We start from the raw sequence: 24,320 nt of genomic DNA, 5'->3' as shown, positions 1-24,320 counted from the left end.
ATTTCACAGTTCTAAAAATACTCAGTGGCCTACAACACGTACACATTGTAATCTGGTCGTTGTAAATCTGTTTAGTATTGCATTGTATCCATCTTTTTAGTTTTAGTAATTTACAACTGACTAATTATCTTTGTTAATAGAATTATAACAATGGCAGTCTTTACAGCAAACCTGGATACACACTTCATACTGTGCACATTTAATGAATATTAGACACTGTGGTACACCAAATATCTGTATCCCTGTAACCCAGAATAACAATTCAAATTAAATAACATAATTTTGACGTGAATAATCTAATGTATCATTAATTATTTGTAATATTTATATTTAAATTGCCAAAACATTCCACAATTTACAAACAATCCTGGATATTTTTTCTCATATAACAAAAATGTTACATTCTTTAAAATTGTTATCATCACAACAATATAATTTTTTTATTCATAGTCTTCAGTGCACTTGTCAAACTCCAAATTTATTGCAAGTAATTTATTTACCATCCAACATATTTTCAAACTGGCTAAGATACAGCTTTATGTTAAATTTGCAACATTGCCACCCATCATATTAAATATTTTGTTAATTAAAAAACTGGGTTTAAAAGAAAATTTAGAAATGTTTAAAATAAAATGTGTATTTTTATTATAATTTATTGACCCAAGACTTCTATCCATTTACTAAAAAATGCTGGGTTGTTTTTAAACCATGCTGGGAAAATATTGTACAGAACACCGCTGGGTAAAAATTACCCAATGCTTGTTGTTGTTAAAGAGACAGTAAGTTGGGTCAATGTCTTAGTCTCAATCAATGTCTTTATTTATAAATATATTCTCGTTGGTGTCAAATGACCTCTGCCAGTGATCTGACTTTTCTTTGTAAGCTTAAAACTTCTTCTCTTTACTTACATTGAACGGGTAAATCCAAATAGGCTTCCATGTCATTCCGCCATACTGATAAACTATAATAGCAGAGAGGGACAAAAAGCACTAGCCTACCAACGCGTTTCCACAACGCGTTTTCATTCAGAACACGTGAACTAGCTGAAACGGACAAGGAGATCAGCGATTACATAACAGCTGTCGTAGTAGCAACACGCATTTGGAAAAGCGAGGTGCTAAAGAGCACTATTCGTTTAAATGCAAAATACAATTACACCACTAGATGGGGGTAAATCCTACTTATTGTCCCTTTAACGAACAATGAGTTGTAATATTCCAACAGTTGATTCGGTTGAAGCAACCCAGCATTGGGTAATTTTTACATTTTAAAAAGTGGTGTGTTCTATCCAATAATTTCCTAGCATGGGTTAAAAAAACAACCCAGCATTTTTTGTAACAGCACCACTAAGTTAAATCAAATAACTGATGATTTCAGAAATGCTATAATTAATTTATTATAAAATAAAGTGCTATACAGTTTTAAACCTTAAAGTAAATCTTTGACCACAGTGACCCTTAAACAAACAGTTCTTCACAATTTTTCATAAATGAATAAATACAAAAAAATAAATTGATAGTTTTTCAATAATCAATTGTATCTCACAGCTCTTTTTATAAGAAGCTATATTCAAGTACAGATAATGAAAAGGAATGTCAAATTAGTAATGCAATGCACTGCTTGTTTTGGTTTAAAAGATTCAATATGAATCAATGCAGACATTGATACAACTATTGACACATTTGCTTTGTTATTTCTACGTAATTTGGAGTGGGTAATAGTATTCATACTCACAAAAGCTGCCTTCTCTCCTTAGTATGCTGTACCTGTTTGCAGTTTCCCACACAGTAAATGATTAGATCACATACACTCAGTAAGCATTAAAGGAACTGAATTTTCCTCACATACTGTAGCAGTGCCTAAGTCACATCAATCCTGCAATTCGCAATGTACAGGAACATTAAACCTTAAATATACTGCACAACTCCTGGCTAGCATCTTACAGTATCATCTCTAAAAACTGGATCACTGCACCATTCCTGAACTTTCCACATTCATCACTGGTGAAATTATCTTTCAAATGTCACCTGAACAGCATTCATGAAACATTCAAAGAATCTCTTCTTCAATGTGCATCTCTGCAAATATGTTATTGTATACTAAAGCTAACAAACAAATCAGCAAACAAAGCTCTTCTTGTACTTCTGCTTTGCACTTTCAGCTTTGATCTTCACTTCCTGTTTTTATCTAAGCAATTTTGGACATTTAAATGCCAGCGTTTTTGTGCATTTGTGAATCATTTTTGATAAAAAAAATACATTTAGATACAGAAAACCCAAATGTGTCAAACAGCAAACTAACAACAAAAAGCACTGCTTCATAATTTTGTGGACGAGTTTATATTCTAATAACAGGATTTTAAGGTCTGTTTCTTTCATTAATAAAAGATTAAAGGACGAAAATCTATTTTGTTTGGTTTTACAACACTCAGAACTCAAAGAAATTCAATTTGGAAGCATAATATGAAACTCATCTGGCAGTTTAGAGTCGCTCCCACTAAAATAATTTCTGACATTCATATTTAAATCCATTCAATTTGTGACCTATGGGTATTGAATATCTCTATTTCTTCTTTTTTTTCTCATCATTGAAGTGAGCAAACAATGCAAAAAGCTCAGTAACTCACATCTCTGAACCGTGTAAAAATTCTCTGTATCTTCGGGTTCCATCTTGGCCCCAAGCGGCCCTCTTTGACGTGTGGTATTTCATGTTTGCAAAAAATGTGCTCAGCATCTCTCCTGACCTTGTATGTACAATTTTACGATACCGTGTTATACAGAGCTTGGAAAGTAGCCATTTCTAGTTCGTTGGACATAATTCACTCAAGTCAAGTGCATGACCTTTGTGGAAACACACCGCAAAAGCGCTTAAATAATGGTGACAGCAATTGCTACGCTTGGGATGCAGCCAAGAAACGAACTGTAGATGCACGTTTTTCTTTTGAAAGTAAATCTAATGAAAATCCTACTACTAGAGATCTATGCTACTAATTTTTAGTGACATTTTGGACACATCTGTTTGAATAGTGGACATGGCAACCATATCATATTCGTTGTCCCGTAACGATGCGATCTTGCAGAGTCGGAAGGCCCGTAGATCATGCTGGAAGTTGCGGTTAAGGAACCCGTAGAACACAGGGTTTATGCAGACCGAGCACATCGCGGTCAGGTGACAAAGCGAGAACAGCAGATTGTGCGTGCAGTTCATAGCAACTTCGTGGTTCCAGTCGATGACGGCGTTGAAGACGTTCAACGGGAGCCAGCACACAGCGAATGCCACGACGATGGAAAATAACATGATGTTTATCCGCTTAGTCTCAATGGTGCGGTATTTGTTCTCACGCATTCTGTCCATCATGTTATTCCGCTGCTGCAGACGAGAGTAGATCTGTAAGAGGAATAACAGAAATGGATAAATAAAGATGTTTTTTATGGAATTACATAATATTAGGGAGACGTCATAATGATTGATGAGTAGCTCCAGCATGATCTCACGAAAATATACATATTTTATAAAATGGCTAATTCGTATTAAAGGAACAGTATGTAAGAAATGTATATCAATTAATCATAAAATGGCCCTGATATGTCACTAGACATTAAGAAATTATTTTCATTTCAAATACTTATATCACTGACAACAGTGGTCTGGCCAGGATATTGTCACTTAAAAAGTGAAGTTGCAGCCCTCAACTGATGTTTATGTTGTCATTTTGTGTATTGGCCACCAGTTGTGTGATAGCAGTACCAGTTTTAGCCACAAGTTTTGTGATTGCAATATCAGTTTTGGCCACAATCCTACATACTGTTCCTTTAAGTTAATCGTGCAAAAAACGCTAAAATAAAAACAATAACGAAACTCCACCCCTAACTACAACGTCATGGGGCAAAGGCAAATCGTACAAAAAAGAACAAACGTGGTCGTATGAATTAATACAAATTAGCCACGTTGTAAAACACATATGAATTGCTATGAGATAGCGTTGGCCAAATTTTTCCTTCTGTTCTGTTTATTTATGTATTTGATACGTTTTGCAATCCTTTTGTTCCCTTACAGAGAAAACCTCTCTGAAAGGATGCATCTTCAATTTAATCCCTTTTAAAGCACTACTGCCATAACCATTTACATTTACATTCAGTCTTTGTCAATTATGTTGCATCTTGCGCTGTTTTAAAGCATTGTTAAAACTGAAAAAGTCTTATATTTCTCCATTCTTTTCAAGTCAAGGACATCTATGCACTATAGTTCCTACAGTATATACCCTGTGTCACAATTTATTTTGATAGTCCACTTTTAGTACACAAGTTAACATGTAGTTGCAAAGTTTCATCAATTGCTCTGAAATGTCTGAGAAAGCCTTACATATATACAGTATGTACAAAACATTGTGCAGCATGTTTACTAACAACACAAGCAGCTGTACTCGGACATAATATTAGTACTAGTATTAGTATTAATACTGCCATTTCTCTCACTTGTGTTTTAACGACTTAATCACAGCCATCCCCTTGAAGTAATCAGGACAGAAGCGGTCGAAAGTGGACCAAAGAGACGGATTAACTGTGTGCTCACACCAGACGTGGACGAGGTTGCAAAAACACGCTATTTGTCCGTAGTTGAACATTTTGAGTTGACTCGCTTCATGCACGTGAAATTCTTGTCATTCGAGACATTCACGCGTAAATTCGCGTCATGGGTGGGGCTTATACAGCTTAATTTGAGTAAACTTACCGATTGTTCGACCTCCTTACTTACTTTCTTCCAATGATCCTTTTAATTCCTGTAAAAGTACGAAAATGTCTCGTGTAGCGATGATGATTGTCCTCCTGTAATTATGTCACTGCTAGAGCAAGCTACTAATTGGTTAATACGGTGCAAAAAATCCGCCAAAGTTCAGATTTTTTAACTTGCGCGGATCACGTGGCAACGCTCAATTTATGCTTACCACACCGCAGTATGCCTATTTGCATCTTTGCATTGACTTAACGTGTAAATCACACGCACTTGCCGCCTCTTCCGCGTCTGGTGTGAATGCACCTTCAAACACTGGGTGTGAACGGGAATGTGTCTCTAAAACTCTAATGGTGCGTTCACTCCAGATGCGGAAGAGGGAGCAAGCATGAGTGATTTACATGTTAAGTCAATGCAAAGACACGAATAGGTATCCTGCACACCTTAAGCGCGAATAGCAAATAACTTAAAAATGTTCAAGCATCCAACTACTTTTTGCCGCCTCTTCCGCCTCTGGTGTGAACGCACAGTAAGCCTACTAATACTCTAAAGACTGGCAGTTAACAAATAGCTGCAAAATTATATACAGTTAATACAATTAGTAACAAACAATTAGTCAAAAAAGTGGACTATCGAAAAAAAGTGTTGCCTTATCTTGTGGCGTCAACTTAATCCTGCCATTTCTCTGACTTGTGTTTTAACGACTTAATCCTACCCATCCCCTCAAAGTAATTAGGATTTACTTAATTTGTGCTTACCACGCCGCAGGATGCCCATTCGTGTCTTTGCATTGATTAACATGTAAATCACTTGCACTTGCCGCCTCTTCCGCGTCTGGTGTGAACGCACCATCAAACACCGGATGTGAACGGGAACATGTCTCTGATACTCTAACCCCCAGTCACATTAGCTACAAGAGACAGAGCGACAGGCGACAAACTCGCCGCTGCGCGAGCAAGGTGGGGCCAAAATAGACAAGCAGGCTATTTTATGCAAATGCTGAGCGATGCGACAAAGCGACTGCCAATCGGAGTGAAGGAGCAGCGTGACGTAGGTCTGTGATCGATTCGGAGAAAATAATTCAAGATGGCGGAAAATGTGTATTTCTGTATATATCTGATAAGTTTGGCATTTTATCTCATATATTTTGTTACTTACTTTTATTGAGAAATAATTACTTTTAAATCCAAAAACACCGTTCTTGTAACTTAACAATACCTCTGAAGTGACTTTTGATACCGCTTTTAGATACTAGCCATGGCACGCCCATCAAGCGAGTGCGTGTCACTCGGTGTCGCCCACTTTTGTAGCTAATGTGACTGTAGGGTAATGGTGCGTTCACTCCAGATGCGGAAGAGGGAGCAAGCAAGTGATTTACATGTTAAGTCAATGCAAAGACACGAATAGGCATCCTGCGCATGGTAAGCGTGAATGGCGCGTAAACTCAAAACGTTCAAGCGTCCAACTACGCGCGAATAGCGAGTTTTTGCTGCCTCTTCCACGTTTGGTTTGAACGCATAGTAAGCCTAATACTCTAAAGACTGGCAGTTAACAAATAGCTGCAAAATTAAATACAATTAATACAATTAGTAACAATCAATTAGTCAAAAAATGGACTATCGAAAAAAGTGTTGTGGCAGTTTGTATGCATTTTATGAGATGGAACATTTGTATGAATTTGTACAATGTCATTTATACATTTTTTGCGTTCACCCCACTGATGTTAGGTTTAGGGGAGGGGTTTTATTTTTGCTTTTTTTTCATGTCCATACATTTTGTATGATTCACTTTAGAAATGTATTAGACATGTAATAAAATACAAACTGTAAAAATTCTTGTGTGATCTTGTCGATTAAATCCCTCTAAAAATGCTGCACTCTTAACAATAAGGTTCAAAAGAGTTTTTCGCAACAATGACACAAAAAACATTTCAAGGGTCAAGAGTTCCTATAACCACTTATTTTTTTAAAGTACTTTCTTTTTGTGCAACAGAAAGGTTCAGTAGATGTTAAGTTCTTTATGAAACCAACTAAGAACGTTTTAGAAACCTTTATTTTTAAGAATGTAATTACTTGACAGATTAAGCAACATATCAACTTTTTTTTACATGTCTGGCACATTCCCATTCATTAAAACATAAATTACATCTCTTAAGGTACACAAGCACATTTATTATAAAGATAAATTAGATTTGGAATCTACAGTTCGCCTCCTCCGCCAACAATGACTAAATAAACAACCCTGTGACACACTCTCCAGAGCTTAGACCCTGACCTGAGGGCAAGCCATCATTAAGAACACAGTGGAAAAAAGCTTCTCTGACATTTCAGATGAGGATCTGTGTGTGTGCGCTTACGTTTTTGCAGCCTCTATGTCTTTTTTATTATCGAGTCAACACAAACAGACTGACTGAAGACAAGCAGCAGCATCTTTCATGGGCCGCAAACACAGAGCTGCATGATTTATGCACAATGTGTGGTGGGGTTACAACATCACAACATGCATTTGACAAACAAAGCAAAGAAAACGCCTAGTGATTTCTCTAATTCGATCCTTAATGCAAAATCGACTTTTAAAGAGATATTTTACGCTTTTAAAAATTAGGGGAGAACAGGGGCAAAAGTAACGCAGGGCAGAAGTAACAAAGCGATTTTCTCAGAGCCCTGACTTCACTTGCAAGCTGCCAGATATCGCTCTATTTCATGATTGTTTCCCGCGGGTAGGTCCAAAAAGCCGTTATTAAGCATGAAAAGCACTGAAGTGGAAATTTTTATCTAATTACAAGTTATGTTTCTCATTTTATGTGTTACACTACTGATTAATCTACAGGTTATTTAAGCCCTTTTCACACAGACATTCTGGAAAATACACGAAAATGCATCCTGGATTTTTCTGGGATCGTAAAATTTTTTGTTCATTCACAGTTTATGTTTATGATAAGTGCGTGATGCACATTCTAATGCTGGTAAATGATCTCAGCTATAGAGTGGAATTGACGAGCTCCCTGATCTCTGCTTTAATCCAGTTTTCAGACATTTCTCATCGTGATTGTTAATATGCATTTAAAACCCCCGCTTTGAGGAGCTGAAGATATATCTTGTTAGGATGAAGCTCTGACATTTTTTAAAAGCTCAAATGAGCGCGTGACCCAATATTCTTTTATGCTGCTGAATGATCTCCGCTTCAGCGCAGTAAGTGACGAGTAAAACTTACCTGATATCTACGTCAGTCCAGTTTGCTGATATTTCTCGTCGTGAATGTTGTATTGCATGTAAATCCATTTATTTAAAAGAGATGAACCATAACTTTTGTTGTGATGACGCGCATGTTTTTTATGTTTTCTGTTGTGTTTTCTGGGACCAAAAGAGATGAACCATAACTTTTGTTGTGATGACGCGCGTTTTTTGTGTTTTCTGTTGTGTTTTCTGGGACCAAAAGAGATGAAACATAACTTTTGTTGTGATGACACGCGTGTTTTTTATGTTTTCTGTCTTTTCTGTTGTGTTTTCTGTTGTGTTTTCTGGGACCAAAAGAGATGAACCATAACTTTTGTTGTGATGACGCACGTGTCTTTTTTTGTGTTTTCTGTTTTGTTTTCTGGGACCAAAGGTCTGTGTGAATGGGGTTTTAGTGTTGTAACACATCCTGAAGTTTGTCTTCTCAGTTTTTCAGAATAAAAGTAAACTGGGTTCAAATGTCAGGAGTTCCTGTTAGAATGAAAGTAACACTTGTTTTGTCCCGCTGCTATTGTTGCATTATTTTGGGAATTTAATTTAATTTAATTTAATTTAATTTAATTTAATTTAATTTAATTTAATTTAATTTAATTTAATTTAATTTAATTTAATTTAATTTAATTTAATTTAATTTAATTTAATTTAATTTAATTTAATTTTCAGATTTTTCATACTGTTAATAAAATGTTTTTTCTTAACAATTCAAGTTTGTACTGTCGGGTTGCTTTTGAAACATTTGATGAAACTGAAATTTAAATAAAAAAAGTAATTTCATTATTCTTTTCAAAGATAAAGGAGATATTTTTGCAAAATTAAGATCATAGTCAAGAGTAACACCTTTGTTGTGTACAACTTCAAAGTGAAATTATACTGAAGTCATTATACAATTGTACAAAATTCCACCTGGTATTGACAGACCACACTTGTGAGTTATTGACCACAGCAATATATATATATATATATAAAACGGTTAGTTCCAATCCTTGATTCTGATTGGTCAATAGGTGTGCTTTATTCACGATAAAACACTGCTATGACCGCTTCACCCAACGGTTCTATTTAATATCACTCCGCCCTTAGCAACACCCTTAGCAACACATAAACATATAATGAGACAAGGGCTGTTTCTCAATATGCGTTCTTCAGCGATCTTGCGTCCTCGTGTCCTCGCTCTACGTCATCATTAACGGTCGAAGTTCATTCCAATTCTCAAGAACGCAAGGACAGAGGACGCATGAAAATACCCGGATGTGTTCTTGATATCGAGGATGCATCGAGTGCAGACTTGCTGAAATCGCTTTACGCCCCAGAAGTCATTGCGGCAAACTTCCGAGTTCGTTCTTCCAAGGTCGCCTGGCAAGACCGATCTCCACGAGGACGCAAGTCCGTTCTTTGCGTTCTTGGAATTGAGAAACAGCCTAGGTTTGAGAACAGTTTGTTGTTTTTATTTGAGTTTTCATGTTATTGTTCGCAGTCAGGGACTATTTTTTCTAGCGGAAGGAATGCTTTTATTTATTTAACTTCATAAAAGTTGCACTAATTTTTTTTACTTTAATATTGTGTGGTAACCGTTTTATAAAAGCAATAAGGTACTCGAGGCAAGTGCTGTATCGTGAATAAGTAACGGGTGAAGGGGTTGCAGGCACTCCGCGAACGCCCTTCAGCCGTTACTTATTCACGATACAGCACAGCCTCTCGTACCTTATTGCTTACATATATATGAAAGGTAATATTATATATATATGAAATATATATATGAAATTGGAATTTATATTTTTATGAAATTGCAATCAGCAGTGTTTGAAAGGCACAAGGCTGAAATGAATTCTGTTTTGAATGTAGGGTTCACAGTTTTGATAGCAGTGTGTTAGCATTTGAACAAAGTGCTGTAAATCCACAGTGTTGTGCAGGTTGTGTTTAAAGTCATGAGATAAGTGTGTAGAGTTTTGAAAACTGTGTTCAAGCAATGAAAAACGAACTAGAGTTTGGTCCACAACATGAACTGCTGCTGTGCAGACTGTAGTTAGAGGTTTGCACATGTGACTCCAGTTGTGCCCACTGGCGTTTAGCAATCGAAAAAAACTGTAAAACTTGGATCATTTGTTCATTCAACCAAAATCACCTGTTCAATATGACACAACTTAACATCAAAGTACTACTATTTCAAAAGGCAATTCACACATCAAATTTCAAATGAGTGCCTATTCATTTCCTTACAATGATCTAACTATCAATTGATACAACTGCTCAGAATGATAAGTAACGGTTGCATTACACTTAATGCGTAGTTGGATGGAAACAGACAAACAATCTTCCATGTTGACTAAAAATCATGAAAGTTTCAAGATAACGAGATTCATTGTCACCAATAAGCATGGAGCATGAACCAAATATCACTGTACTGTATAGATGCAGACCCTTGTAATTGCTTGTTCAATTGGTTACTGAAGATTGAGTGCACAATGTGGAATGATGTGACCTATGTTGTGATTGTACTGTAGTGTTTTCATCAATACATTACAAACTTTGTTCAATGATTCCAATGCGTCTGTAGTATTCTCTCTACTACTGCAGTACGTTTACAGATATGTATTTGCTATACATTTACCATAATGAAATCTGTATCACCAATTTTGTTCTACAATATTTAATGATTGTACAAACAATGACATAGTGAAACTATCAGTTGCTTGTGTGTGGGTGATCTATAGTTTTGTTTCAATGGTATTTCACAGTAAATTTGTGTTTTGAAACAATGATTGTGCAAGTGCAAGATGTATTTAAAGATGTGAATGCACAATGCAATGTTTTGAACACTAGACAGCCTGTGTTACAAGTGATAACCGTTTTGAGTTTTGTATCTAAAGTTGTAAAAAATGACACCAATGTTCTGAAAATAGTAGCAAAGTGAATGTAAAAAACTGTAAATACCCGCTTACAAACAGAAAACACACCTGCAAACAGAAATTAGCGCAAAGATCACAGGTTTAAGTCTGATGGAACGCATATCTTAAACGGACTGTAAGTTTCCACACTTGTGGAACCGAGATAGCCTGACGTTGTCATACTCAATTCTAGTCAGAATTTGAGTCTGATACCGCTCCATTGAGCTATAATTATGAGGCGTGTCTCAACTGAAAAATGCCTCTGCACTCAATTGGATAGACCTACGACCAATCAGAGCAATGGAGTGTGTGACGTACGTTACGTCTTTTGCAGCCTGATCGAACTGCTAGTTATTTCGCTACAATGACACCAAGATTGTGATTATACTAAGTCTTAGAGAACGTACATCAACACCTATTATGTTTACAACATTTAGTTTATCTCACAACATGAAGTATTTACTAAGTCATACAGTAAGACTATCTCTTACCATTTGTACGTTAGGTGAACTTCATCCACGACGATATCCATTACGTTGGCTTGAAAATATTGGAGCCTAGCATGTCCCTCCACTTATTCAGCAACCACGATTCCGGGCTTCCGAAAAGAAGGTGGCAACGACCGCTAATTATATCCATCTCGTCATGCACGCCGAGTTGCATAGCCTTGATACCAGACCAACTTTTGCCGAATCCCGTAGGAAGGACGACAAAAACATCAACAAATGCCTTGCTCGCGTTTCTCTGTTCGTCTTTAAAATCAATGCTCTGTTGATATCTTTTAGAACAGACTCAATGTCAGAATCCACACATCTGAATTCTACAGCGGCAGCCATTTCGTTGTAAACAGATTTAACACACGCGCTCTTTGGTGACGTGGTTCATTACGTTACTGTTGATCATCTGTCCATCATCGTATAAAGCCCGCCCTGACAATTTGATTGGTTCGACCAGCTTTTGGTCTAGCATAGCAGCTCCTCAACGCAGAAACCCCAGACCGATCTTCCCGTTCTCAAAATGTTGTGGGCGGGGCTAAGATCGGCTGGCATCCAGGATAGAACCGAGACTGAAACCATAAAAAATTAGGGAGGGCAAGGCAGACAGAGTAAGTTGTGTAAGGATTTGTGTGCAGGTTGCGCAATGTTCTATATTTTGACTGTTTGTGGTTAATTACGTGTAAAAGTGACAAGCGTCATCGACATTACTTGGTCCTTTCACTTGAAGGCGCTTGGCAACACTTGCCAATTTGAACAGTGAGCTATCGTCACAGTGATTCTGTCACCTTTTCTCTACTCTTAATTATTTGCTCTCCTCATTTTTTCTCTCTCTTTATTTAATGAATGGCAGGGCTGGCACAGAGTCCTTTGACCTGAAATAACTGCATAACACAAAGTCCGTAGGCAGAGAGAGAGAGAGAGAGAGAGAGAGAGAGAGAGAGAGAGAGAGAGAGAGAGAGAGAGAGAGAGAGAGAGAGAGAGAGAGAGAGAGAGAGAGAGAGAGAGAGAGAGAGAGTGAAAGAGAGTGAAAGAGAGTGAAAGAGAAAATAAGATGTATGTGTTTGTCTGTAACTCATTATACACTTCAGCTCACATCGGAAAGCCAGTCTCACAATTTGTTTAGTTTGTTGATTAAATATGATTATGGTTCGATTTTACTGACAGTGGTGTACACAAGTCCTTCAGTCATAGGACTCGGATGATCCGATGCAATCTGACAGTTTCTGCCCCGACTGGACATCTAGAATCTATGTTGGCGTCACTTTCTGTACTGGATCGAAAGGTAGGATGACAGCAGCATCTAAGGATCTTACGAACGATTCGGTTGCACTGTTGCAGCGCAAAACAGACTGAAACATTTTCTGGAGGTAAAATCGAACATATCCTCCAACACAGTATAGGTCATTTGTCACTTCCCTAACTGTGACCCATAGGAGCGTTAACTAAATTAGCACTCAGCAGGCAATGACACAGAAATGTTTGCCTCGACCTATAGCACCATCTTTGATAACCTTCGGCAATCCCTTTGTGAACATGTCCAAACTCGTCAGCTTGACCCTGTTCTCTGTGATTGATTCCCTGCCCCCTTCCCTCAATTTAAAACCTATTTGTGGTTACTACAGTATGTTTGGTCAACCACCTGCAGAACTGGGGGGGGGGGTATTTGCTCAGTTTATTTGTTTACCATTCCAAATTTAAATGTAAATGTTCTGAATGAAAACACGTTGTGGAAACGCGTTGGTAGGCTAGTGCTTTTTGTCACTCTCTGCTATTATGGTTTATAAATACGGCGGAACGATATGGAAGCCTCCTTGGACTTACCCTTTCAATGTAAGTAAAGAGAAGAAATTCTAAGCTTACAAAGAAAAGTCAAAAGTTTCTGAGAGTAAACTAACCCGTATTTTGATTGGAAGCGACAGGCAAGCGTTATTTCATGACAATGCATGCAACACAACACTATCGTTATTTTACGCAAGCTATTTAAGCTACACTAAACTTTAAAGTTGAACTATATGTAGGGTTGTGCCAATAGATTATACTATCATCTACCGTACCAAGACATACTGTACGGCCGATACCTATTTTTTCACATGCTTGCAGAGAATGGTTTACCAAAACTAAGTTACTGGATTATTTTTTTTTTACATTTTATAGGTTGATCCGATCATTGAAGACCCAATTATAGCACAAAAACATGGATTTTAAAAAGTACGATTTTCATGATATGTCCCCTTTAAGTACTTATAGACTAGTATATCATCCTTTACATTATTATTATACAATATTTTACAGTCTATAAGCCGCGTTTTTTTTCATAATTTGGCTGGTGCTGCGCCTTACAGTCAGGTGCGCCTTGTAAGTCTGTTTGAATTAATTTAGACATTTATGAGGCAGGAGACAACATACCGTCTACAGCCGCGAGAGTCCGCCCTATGCTGCTTCTGTATTTATGTAATTCAATGGGTTCAGTAATGTGTAATGACGAGTATGCGAACTTCACGCTAGTTGGCTTGTTCGGTTAATTTAGCCTATTCAACCTTCCAGGTAAGTTCTGTATGCTATAGTTTTATCGTTTAAAATATCTGATAATATTACTTTAATGTACAGACACCTATTCAGCCTGCTGTTCTGTCTGCTATTGTTTAGTTGAATAACTTGCCTTTCCAAATTGAATGTCTGTTCTTCGGCTTGGATTTTGTGAAATAATTTTCTAAATAAACGCGACGTATAGTATGTGTTATTTCGTCTTAATGACACATTTTTGAATGATGCGACTTTTACTCCGGTGCGGCTTATAGTACGGAAAGTACGGTACATAATAATATAAAGGATATTATTGTATTTTATTAAATTATATTATTATAAAGTATATAATACGTTATATATTATTATTATTATTATACAGTATATCCAAAGAGTTTTTAGTTTGATCAGATTTATGAAAGATGTACCAGTTCTTTCCGAATAAACTATGAAATGTCCCCTTTAAGCCTAACTGCAGTAGGTGGTAAGCTGCTTCCACAAAAGACCTATATAGTCAGACAGCCTTGTAAAATTATGTTCATTGTCCCCACAGAGACTACAATCCTTGTAGAGAACTACAAGCGTTGTAGAGGCCACATGTCATAGTTCTTTTAAGTTCATATTTAAAGGCCAAATTTCCAGTAAAGTATATCGGCATGAACCCATGAGAGCTCCACAAATCAGAAAAGTCAGTGTTATATAAAAACTGTGAAAAATAAAAACTGCAGCAGCGAGACTTAGCAGCTGCTTACCTCAATAAAATATTGCAAGTCAGTTGGCCCCAATTCCACGGTCTGAAAGCTATCCGCTAGTATTCCTATTCATCTTAATGGCAGTTGCTCAACTGGTGTGAAAACCCCTACTGTAGATGTACACGATTTGAAACCTGCCATCCTCACTTAGTTTTGCAGTCAGGTTTTTAAAGCCAATCACAGAAGCAGTAATATATATATTTTTGCTCATGGACAGGGTTCCCACGGGTCCTTGAAATTCTTGAAATTTTGTGATACTGGGGGAAAAAAATCAAGGGCCTGGGAAGTTTTTGAAAATATACATACATAGATACAGGTCTTTGAAGTGCTTGAATCTATTTTATGCAAGAAGTTTTCTGAAAAAAATCCATATTATTCCCTGTGTAGTGTAGGATAATATCATAAAAATTCTAGACTTTTTAAGCACACATGCTAAACTGTTCACTTTAAATGCTTATATGCATGCTTATATTCGCTGTATGTGAATGTTGATTCATACCAAAATGTTTTTTTGCATAGTTGTGTTTGACACATGAAAACGTCTCGGGTTATGTATGTAACTGTTGTTCCCTGAGAAGGGAACGAGACGCTACATCTCCCTTGCTATACTTCCTGCGTCCCTGAAATGCCGTCTTTGGCAATATTTCAGATAGCGATATATTTCCTAGCTCTCGCGTCACCCTGTCTTTGTCGTTAAGCTTCACCATTGGTTGAATTTGACATACACATTCAGATGCACTTACCCCTGGAGGTGTCCCCAAAGTGTCACCGCAGTGATGCAGCGCGAGTTCCCTCAAAAGGGAACTGTAACAATGTATCTTAAAAGGTAACACGATGTAACCTTTTTCTCACTTGAAATATGTTCCAACATTTAGTCCTTGAATTTGAGGGTATTGGACCTGGAAAGTCCTTGAATTTGAAGTTAACTAAGGTGTTGGAACCCTGCATGGAGACCTGATCTCACGAATTTCCGTGGCATAGTCACAGAATTTTTTGCTCATTTTTCCGTGGCATTCACATGGATCTTCACAGCCACGGACTTTCTTTTCCGTGGCATTCTTGGTTACTCAACTGTTTTGTTCTATTTTCTTGCCATTGTCACTTCAGTTTGGGCTTAGAGTTACATAAAATGACATTCCTACCCAAACCCAACTCTAACCCCATTGCCAGGCGACAATTGTTTAAAGTTTAGAAAATAAAAAAGAATACATCAGAAAAAATAGTATAAACCAATACTTAAAGTTACATACTAATGCAAACACCAAATCTAACCCTATAAGCGACAATATGTGTAGCCTCTTATGGAACGGCTGAAATTCCACAAGGGGGCGTATCTGTTCCTCAGACGAATGTCCGTGAACTAATTGTATGCACTAATTCGGTCGGAAACGTCAAGATTGTGAGATGAACAAATCGTTTTGGATTAAAAGGCTTGGATATTCCATTTCCTTGGACTTTTGGGGATTTATGAACAATTTGTTTTGGACAATTTCACCGAAGCGGATAAAGGGAAGATTTTGAAGGTAAGTAAATATTCTAAATCGGCACTGCCCGGTTCAGGTAACTAACAACTAGATTACAGTTTTATGACTGCTAAAAATCATATTATGCTTTGTGTGTGCGCTTAATGGAAACCCGAAAATCTAAGCTTTCCAACGATGTGCCGCATGACCATATATTTTGAAGATTTAATGCTTCAAAGTTACATGTAATGCAGCCTCACGTGCAAGAGAGGGGGTGTACCGTGTACGGCACAGTGTTCCTTATCAGGTTAAGTAAATTTCACTTAAAGGAACAGTATGTAAGAAATTTATATCAATTAATCATAAAATGGCCCTGATATTTCACTAGACATTAAGAAATAATTTTCATTTCAAATACTTATATCACTGGCAACAGTGGTCTGGACAGAATATTGTCATTTAAAAAGTGGAGTTGCAGTCCTCAACTGATGTTTATGTTGTCATTTTGTGTATATGCCACCAGTTGTGTGATTGCAGTACCAGTTTTAGCCACAAGTTTTGTGATTGCAATACCAGTTTTTGCCACAATCCTACATACTGTTCCTTTAAAGTTGTTAATCATTACTTACATTTTTTAGGGCAACAAGTTTGCTTCATTTTTTTAAGTAAACTCAACTTATTCGGGCTTACAGTGAACACTCTGGTCTTGTTTCTTTCTTCACAGGCCTTTCTCTTCTTGTCATACAATTCTTAGACACTTTCTCTCTTGCGACCCTCAGACATTTTGAAAAAACATGGTAAGAACGCGAGGTTCAATGAATGAGCCCGTAGCCCACCACACATACATCTGAAAGTGCGCATGTGCAGAAAGCGAACCTAGGGACGACCACGTACAATGGCTTTATGTAAACATATCACCAGAATGATTGACAACTGGGATGACCAATAGTCTTGATGATCCACCCGGAAAAAGAAAATCTTCCGCTATACCTTTAAGTTTTTATTCAATTCCGAGGGGACAAGTATATGGATAAAGCGCATATTTTAAATTCACTGTAATTTTCTTTGAATCTGCCAAATATGTCAATGTAAAAAGTTAACAAATACCTGTGGAACCGAGGCTGAATGGAAACGATAAAGAGTGAGGGAGGAAAAGGCAAAAAAGTAAGATGTATATGGATTTGTGTTCCTACCGTGTAAGTCATGTTCTATTTTTTGACTGCTCGTGGTTAATTACGTGTAAAACTGACAAGCGTTCTCGACACAACTCGGTCCTTCCCAGAACTCACTCAGTCATTTCACTTGAAGGCGCTTGGCTGCACTTGCCAATCTGAACAGTGAGCTATCATCACAGTGTCACCCCACGCACTCATTTAAATTTTTACAGCTCTATTAGCATAATAATCTCCATATTACACCCATTACTGTGAAGCTAGAGCTTGTCAAATGAATATTCCTCTTCACTTAAACCATTCTTTCCTTTTCACACATCATAAAGTTTCCGATCCTTGGTACTGAAGCTTTTTTCACCGTTTCTTTATTGTTATTTCTACTATTTTCGTACTCTTTCCAGAATCTGACTCATTTGATTGTTGAGGCCAATGGGTTTTTCAATGACCTTTTTTTAATACAGACCCTTCCTTCTCTCTCCCACTCTCTCTCATTTTTTCTGCCACTTTTTGTCCATCTGTCTCATCCTATTCTTTTTCTATTTCAATTTATCATCCAATACCTGGAGCAGTAGTGTGTTTGTGTTGGCAGTGAGCTGATGTGGCAGGTCATGTTGGCTGCTGGTCATGTTCAGTCAGAACACACGCGCTGTTACACGGAACAAACTCAGCAATCTCATACAGTAGACCGAATAACTTTATCAATATATGTGTGTGTATTCAAAGTGACTAATCTGTACATTCAACAGAAACAGATATACACACGCTCATGTTTACTTAGCTGTCCAGCTTATGACACATAGCATACTTATATTGTTTTTACTAAACTTCATCTCACACTCAACTGATTTCCCCAATGGGGGATTTTTGTCAGATTTGATTCACTTATTGAGATAAATGTGTCCCTAGAGTGTAGCTACATGCACAAAAAATTCTGGGTTGTTTCAGTCCATGGTTGGGTAAAACATGGACAAATCCAACTATTTGTTTTAATGAAACTATGTACATATTTGACCTGTTAAAACAACCCAGCATAGGTTATTTGGGTTTGTCCATATTTTACCCAAACATGCTTTAAAAACAACATTTTAATAGCATACACACACAATCACATCTGTCTGTCACACAATAGCTTCAACAAAAATTAAAATAAAGAGACCACACTTAAAGGTGCAGTGTGTAAATTTTAGCAGCATCTAGCAGTGAGGTTGCAAATTGCAACAAACGGCTCAGTCCACTGCTCACCCCTTGCTTTTAAAACACATAGAGAAGCTACAGTAGCTGCCACCGGACAAACATGTCATTGTCGGAGACAACTTAGTAAAAAAATTGTCCGTTAACGGCTTCTGTAGAAAAATGGCGGCACAAAATGGCGACTTCCATGTAAGGGGACCCTCTTTGTATGTAGATAATAAACGCATAACAGTTCATTATGTAAGGTCTTTATACACCACTGATAATATAGTTTTGTATGTTATTTTGCATTTTTGTCAAGAGATCCTTCTAAAAATTACACACTGCACCTTTAAGGGGGTCGCACACCGGACGCGCAGCTCAGCACCGTGCCGTTCTAAAAAAATCGAACACATTGTTATCTATGAGTATACGCACACTGGCGTCGACGGGTGACGCCTGTCACCGGCGCCCAGATTTGACTCAGGAAGTTGCTTAAATCCCTGTCGCGCCACACACATAGTTTAACATTAAATAACATCATATTTGAAGTAGACTCTATCTGACTAAGCTCACACTATTTAATGTGCACTTCCCGTGTACGAAACCTCCAAGTTGCTCTAGACGCGTCTCAATGCGGCGCTGCTCTGCGTGTCCAGTGTGCAACCCCCTTTACACTCTAAAATCAAACGTTGCTAAATAGCACCAAAAGTGGTTCACTGGCTCGTAATCATAGAGGAACCATTTTAAGTGCCATATAGCACCTATGTATAACCATATTTTACTATATACCATATCTGATGCTATAGTGGTGCTATATCACCCTCGGATGGTTCTTCATATCACTCTAAAAACAATTGGTGCTAAATAGCACTAAAAGTGGTTCTTGGCTTGAAATTATAGAGGAACTATTTTTAGTGCTATATAGCACCTATGAAGCACCTATTAAGAACCATAGGGGGGTCATATAGCACCACTATAGCACCACATATGGTTCTACAGTATATAGCACAATATGGTTCTACACAGGTGCTACACAGGTACTTCATCAGTGCTATATGGCACTTACAGTAAAATGGTTCCTCTATGATTACGAGCCAAGAACTAACTACAAGTGCTATTAGTACCGTTTGTTTTTAGAGTGAGGTGCTTTATAGGTGCTATAGCACTAAAAACGGTTCCCCTATGATTACGAGCTTTAAGTGCTATTTAGCACCAATTTTTGTGTACAGTTGTTCATTCATGTAATTTCAATTATTATCTAAAACTCATCTAAAGTCTTATTCACATATGCAGACTCTTATTGGAGAACCAAAATGGTTCTTCTATGTTTCGCAGGAATCCTTTTAGAACATTTACTTTTTTAATATATTTATACATACAGTATATAGTATAGTCTATAGATGGTTTCATCACACACGCATTGTCGTGTTTACGCACCTAAACTGAAGTCAACTTCCGGTCTGTATTTATTTATCGGTCTGGCTAGTGGCTAAACTGATTCTGTCAAACCAATTCTTTGTCGAAAATAAAATTTTGGTTTGCTAAAGATGCGAGGGGTACAACGAGCATGGATAACAATTGTGCAGAGAGGTTTGGCACCAGGCAAGAATTCAAGGACCTGTAGCTAACATTGTATACATTAATTTTACACAGTAACGTTTTCTCATGGTGATAGTTGATACGCATTAGATACGATATAAACAAAGGTAATTAAGTTGTCATTTTTCCCTTGTTATCCGAAATAAACTACTGTAAAAGGACTCTGCTGTTGTTGTTGATTCTATGTGGAAGTTTACCAGAAGTTGCGTTTAGCCCACAAAAGCCGTTTCTTTATGTTGTTATTGCTGAAACCGTCTATATACTAGAGATATCAATTTTGGTTTAAAAGGGCCCGAAGGCTTTATAAGGTGTCTCATTACTGGAAAATATAACACATAGTTCATAGTGTCACACCACAAGGGAATTTTCAATGGAGGCACAGGTGTAAATTGAATAAAAACTGTCGATATACCGTACAGGCAACAGACTGAACAAATCATCATCAGAATACAAAAATACGTGAAACATTTACCATTTAAATACCATAGTAGATGACATTTGTAAATGTTTTTCTTTTTTCATAAAAATGCAGGATGAAGGATCAAATTTTCTATTTCAGTTTTTGAGAGAAATAAATGGGGTTGAAATCACACATTAGAGGAGATTTTAAACTGTCAGTCTCAATGATTCCAACTGAAAGGGGTAGTTTACCCCAAAATTTAACTATGTCATAATTATATACTTAAAGAGCACCTCTTTCATTTCTAAAAAACAATGTTATTTTGTGTTTTTGGCATAATACAATTTGTTTGCGTGGTTTATGGTTAGAAAACCTGCTATAGACCGTTTGCGTGTTTGCAAACAGAGATGACGTTTTTCGTGGGCGGAGCCCAACTGGTGGCAGAAAGTGTCATCTCTGCATTAGCTGTGTGAAGTGTTTTAGCATTAAAGTGTGATTTTTATGGATCTGCTGTTCTGTCAGAGTCTGTTTCTAGTGTAATGGTTCTTATAGCGTTTTCATCATGTTACGTATTTTTTAGATAAATTAAAAGTTTAAATGGCTTGGCTACTGATAAATGTGCATGTATGTAATGTATATGTGTTCTTTATTTGTAAATCAATTATTTTACAGTATAAATCGCTAAAGTACATATAAGAGCAATACCGGACATCTTCTCTAATTACTTTCTATTAGAATTATTAATAGATTTCCAGATAATTTCATTACTCCAGTCTGTCCGTTTAAGGGCTTATTGCAATCATAAACACTTACGTTTATCTTCAAATGGTGTCTTCGACGACAGTATTCTATAAAAATGGAGGTCATCTTTTTTGGCATTCCTATTCTGACAGCACAACAAGACATTTTCTAGTAAGTTATCTTGCTCATTTCACTTGTGTGTAATTCATTTCCAATGTTTTTCTGCCACCACATTGTGTGCGCAGCCTGCAGTGACGTAACTGTGACGTCTACTCGCAAAAAGTCTGTAGATTAGCCTGAAAAATGTCAACCTGTAAAGTTTTAGATGAAGGCTCATTCACCCCTCAATGGTCAGCCATGAACTCCCCAGGGACAGCAAAAGGGCAGCAGACACATATACTGGATAAATTTCACAGGGTAAGACATTAGCCTGTATTATGATGTTCTGAGAGAAAAAATTTCACTTGAAATATGGAAGAATGTGGATTTCCTTCAGCCCACATGGTCTTTAAAGTGACTCAAAGACCTACAAATCCCTGTTTCTCATGCTTATTTTTGAGTTATGCGTAATATGATACCTCATTGAAAAACCTTCCCCTGTAAATAATATTTTTATTTTTTAAAATAATGCAAATATGCCTCAGTAAATCACATTTATAAAAATGGTAAATAACACTCATATAACATTTTACAAAACATTGCATTTTATGTAATTGTAAAATAAGGTACAATTTTATATATATATAAAATATTTTATATTTTTACAATTTTATATTTAAGTATATTTAGTATATTTTACACTTATCTGCATAATATTCTACAAAATGAAATGTACTTTTAGAGTAAAATTTTTTAAATATTCTTTGTGTTAGGTTAAAAATGATTCACTTTAAAGTTAAAAAGTAAAAGGACATTCCTATAATTCCCTTTATGACTTCTCTTTGAATTTATTGAATAAAAAATAATGATGTTTCTTATATTTGTTAATAGTTATCTTCATTAGAGTGTTTCATGTAGCATTTTATGTTGTTTAATTAATGTTTATTTCTCAACTTGGACGTTTGTTAAGGTCCCACAGTGGGCCATGGACCCCTGGTTGAGACTGTAATACAGTAAACCAAAAATTAAATAATTTTTTTTCTTTAAAGGGGCCATGGCATAAGATTTTTTTTAAGATGTCAAATAAATCTTTGGTGTCCCGAGAGCACATATGTGAAGTTTTAGCTCAAAATACCATATAAATAATTTATTATAGCATGTTAAAATTGCCACTTTGACACTTTGTAGGTGTGTGCAAAAATGTGCCTGTTTGGGTGTGTCCTTTAAAATGCAAATGAGCTGATGAAATTCAAACACTGATCACAATGATGGTGGTTTGTTGCAATTAAAACTCAATTGTGCTTTTCTCTGCACTAAATGTGGTTGGATAGTGCAGAGTAAGGGGTGGTATTATTATAATAAGAGCTCCTTATGACATCATAAGGTGGACATCATATCACTTTTATGCTCTGTATGTTAAAGCAACCCAACATAATAACACTGGCGTAGGTTTGGGATGGGACTATATGTTTGGCCAACCGCTGGCAGTTTAGGAAGTATTTTTGGGAAACATATTTGAAAGAGACATTACTCTGAAAGAAAAAAAAAAGTCAAAAAATGGTCCAAGCTGTCACTGGGGCAGTACCCTTTAAAAATGTCCCAAAATGTACTGTTTATGTACAGATATGTATACATTTGGTACCAGTTTGTACTTCTGAGGTACTAATATGAACTCTTTAGTTATAAAAGTGTACTTTTTGACAGCTAAGGACCATTTTTTGACCATTGACCATTTTAACCCAGCAAAAGCAACACCACAATTTAATAATCACTTTTATCTATTCTTACCTTCAGGTAACAGATGAAGATGAATGTGAGAGGAGTGATGTACTGCAGAACCAGCATGGCAGTGGTGTAGGTAAGTTTAAGTTCTCTTGATGGCCATTCCTCCACGCACACCACCTTTCCCCTGTACTGCTCCTGAAACACTGAGGGCAGCTGCTTCAGTGGAGCATCTGTCACCCTGGAGAACATCAGAAAGGGCGTGGCAGTGAGAGTGGCCAGGGCCCACGTAAGGCCGATGCCCAGACAGGCGTGGTTCAGGCTGGGTCTCCATCCTCGAGGATGTAAGATGAGCTGGTGTCTCTCAATAGCGATCAGAACCAAGGAGAAGATGGACACAGAGACAGAGCAGCACTGGACCAAACTGTTAAGTTTACACATGACCGCACCAAACACCCAGTGGTCCATAAACGTGTAAATGAAGGTGAAAGGTAAACAAACCAGGGACATCAGCAGATCCGAAACAGAGAGGTTTGCAATAAGGACGTTTGTTACATTGTGAAGTTCTCGTTGCCTGGTGATGACTAGGATGAGAGCCGAATTGCCCACAACCCCCAACAGTACCACGGTGCTGTAGGCAATTGCCATGACAACGAACAAAGAGTGACTGCCATAGCATTCATCACCATAAGCAATTGCAGAGAGGTTGGTAAGGGAGCAATTCGATGGGTCAGATGAACAGTTTAAAAATGTGATGGGTGGAAGTGGTGGTGGCAGAGCAGAGTCTGGCATTGTTCCACACCTCCTCTGGGATTGGTTGAAGGCGATGTAATATCTGTGGTCACTGACTCCTTCCTTTCAAGTAGTAAGTTTTCAAGATCATGTTGTCTTAACTTTGACAACACACTGTGGACACATACAACAGCTGTTAAAGGAAAACACCACAGTTTTTCAATATTTTACTGTGTTCTTACCTCAACTTAGACAAATTAATTTATCCTTATCTTTTTTCAATGCGTGCACTTAATCTTTGTGCAGTGCCTCGTGAATGTGTTAGCATTTAGCCTAGCATTCCTTTCGATCCAAACAGGGATGAATTTAGAAGCCACCAAACACTTCCATGTTTTCCTTATTTAAAGACTGTTACATGAGTAATTACACGAGTAAGTATGGTGGCACAAAATAAAACGTGGTAATTTATTAGAGGTTAAAAAATGATAACTATATTGTATGGCGGAAGAGCACTTAGTTTGCAGCCTTTGACCTTGGCACGCAGTAACATCATCACTCCTGACTACTCCCCTCTTGCTCAAACTTCCATAAATAT

At 37.1% G+C, this 24,320-nt stretch overlaps 1 protein-coding gene across 1 annotated transcript in view; it reads right to left on the bottom strand.

Annotated features, from left to right (window-relative positions):
- Positions 1-2,402: 2,402 nt before the first annotated feature.
- Positions 2,403-24,320, bottom strand: part of npy1r (neuropeptide Y receptor Y1) — a 28,173-nt gene continuing 6,255 nt past the window's right edge. The window contains exons 2-3 of the mRNA XM_055205515.2: positions 23,060-23,899; positions 2,403-3,387 (exon numbers count right to left, since the gene is read on the bottom strand). Coding sequence (XP_055061490.1) covers positions 2,971-3,387; positions 23,060-23,785 — 1,143 coding nt within the window. The 5' untranslated portion in view covers positions 23,786-23,899 and the 3' untranslated portion in view covers positions 2,403-2,970. The remainder of the gene's footprint in view (positions 3,388-23,059; positions 23,900-24,320) is intronic.

This window comes from Misgurnus anguillicaudatus, chromosome 3 (genome assembly GCF_027580225.2).
Source record: "Misgurnus anguillicaudatus chromosome 3, ASM2758022v2, whole genome shotgun sequence".
Classification (NCBI taxonomy): domain Eukaryota; kingdom Metazoa; phylum Chordata; class Actinopteri; order Cypriniformes; family Cobitidae; genus Misgurnus; species Misgurnus anguillicaudatus.
The sequence above is the reverse complement of the archived record's forward strand: the minus strand, read 5'-3'. Positions and strand labels throughout refer to the sequence as shown.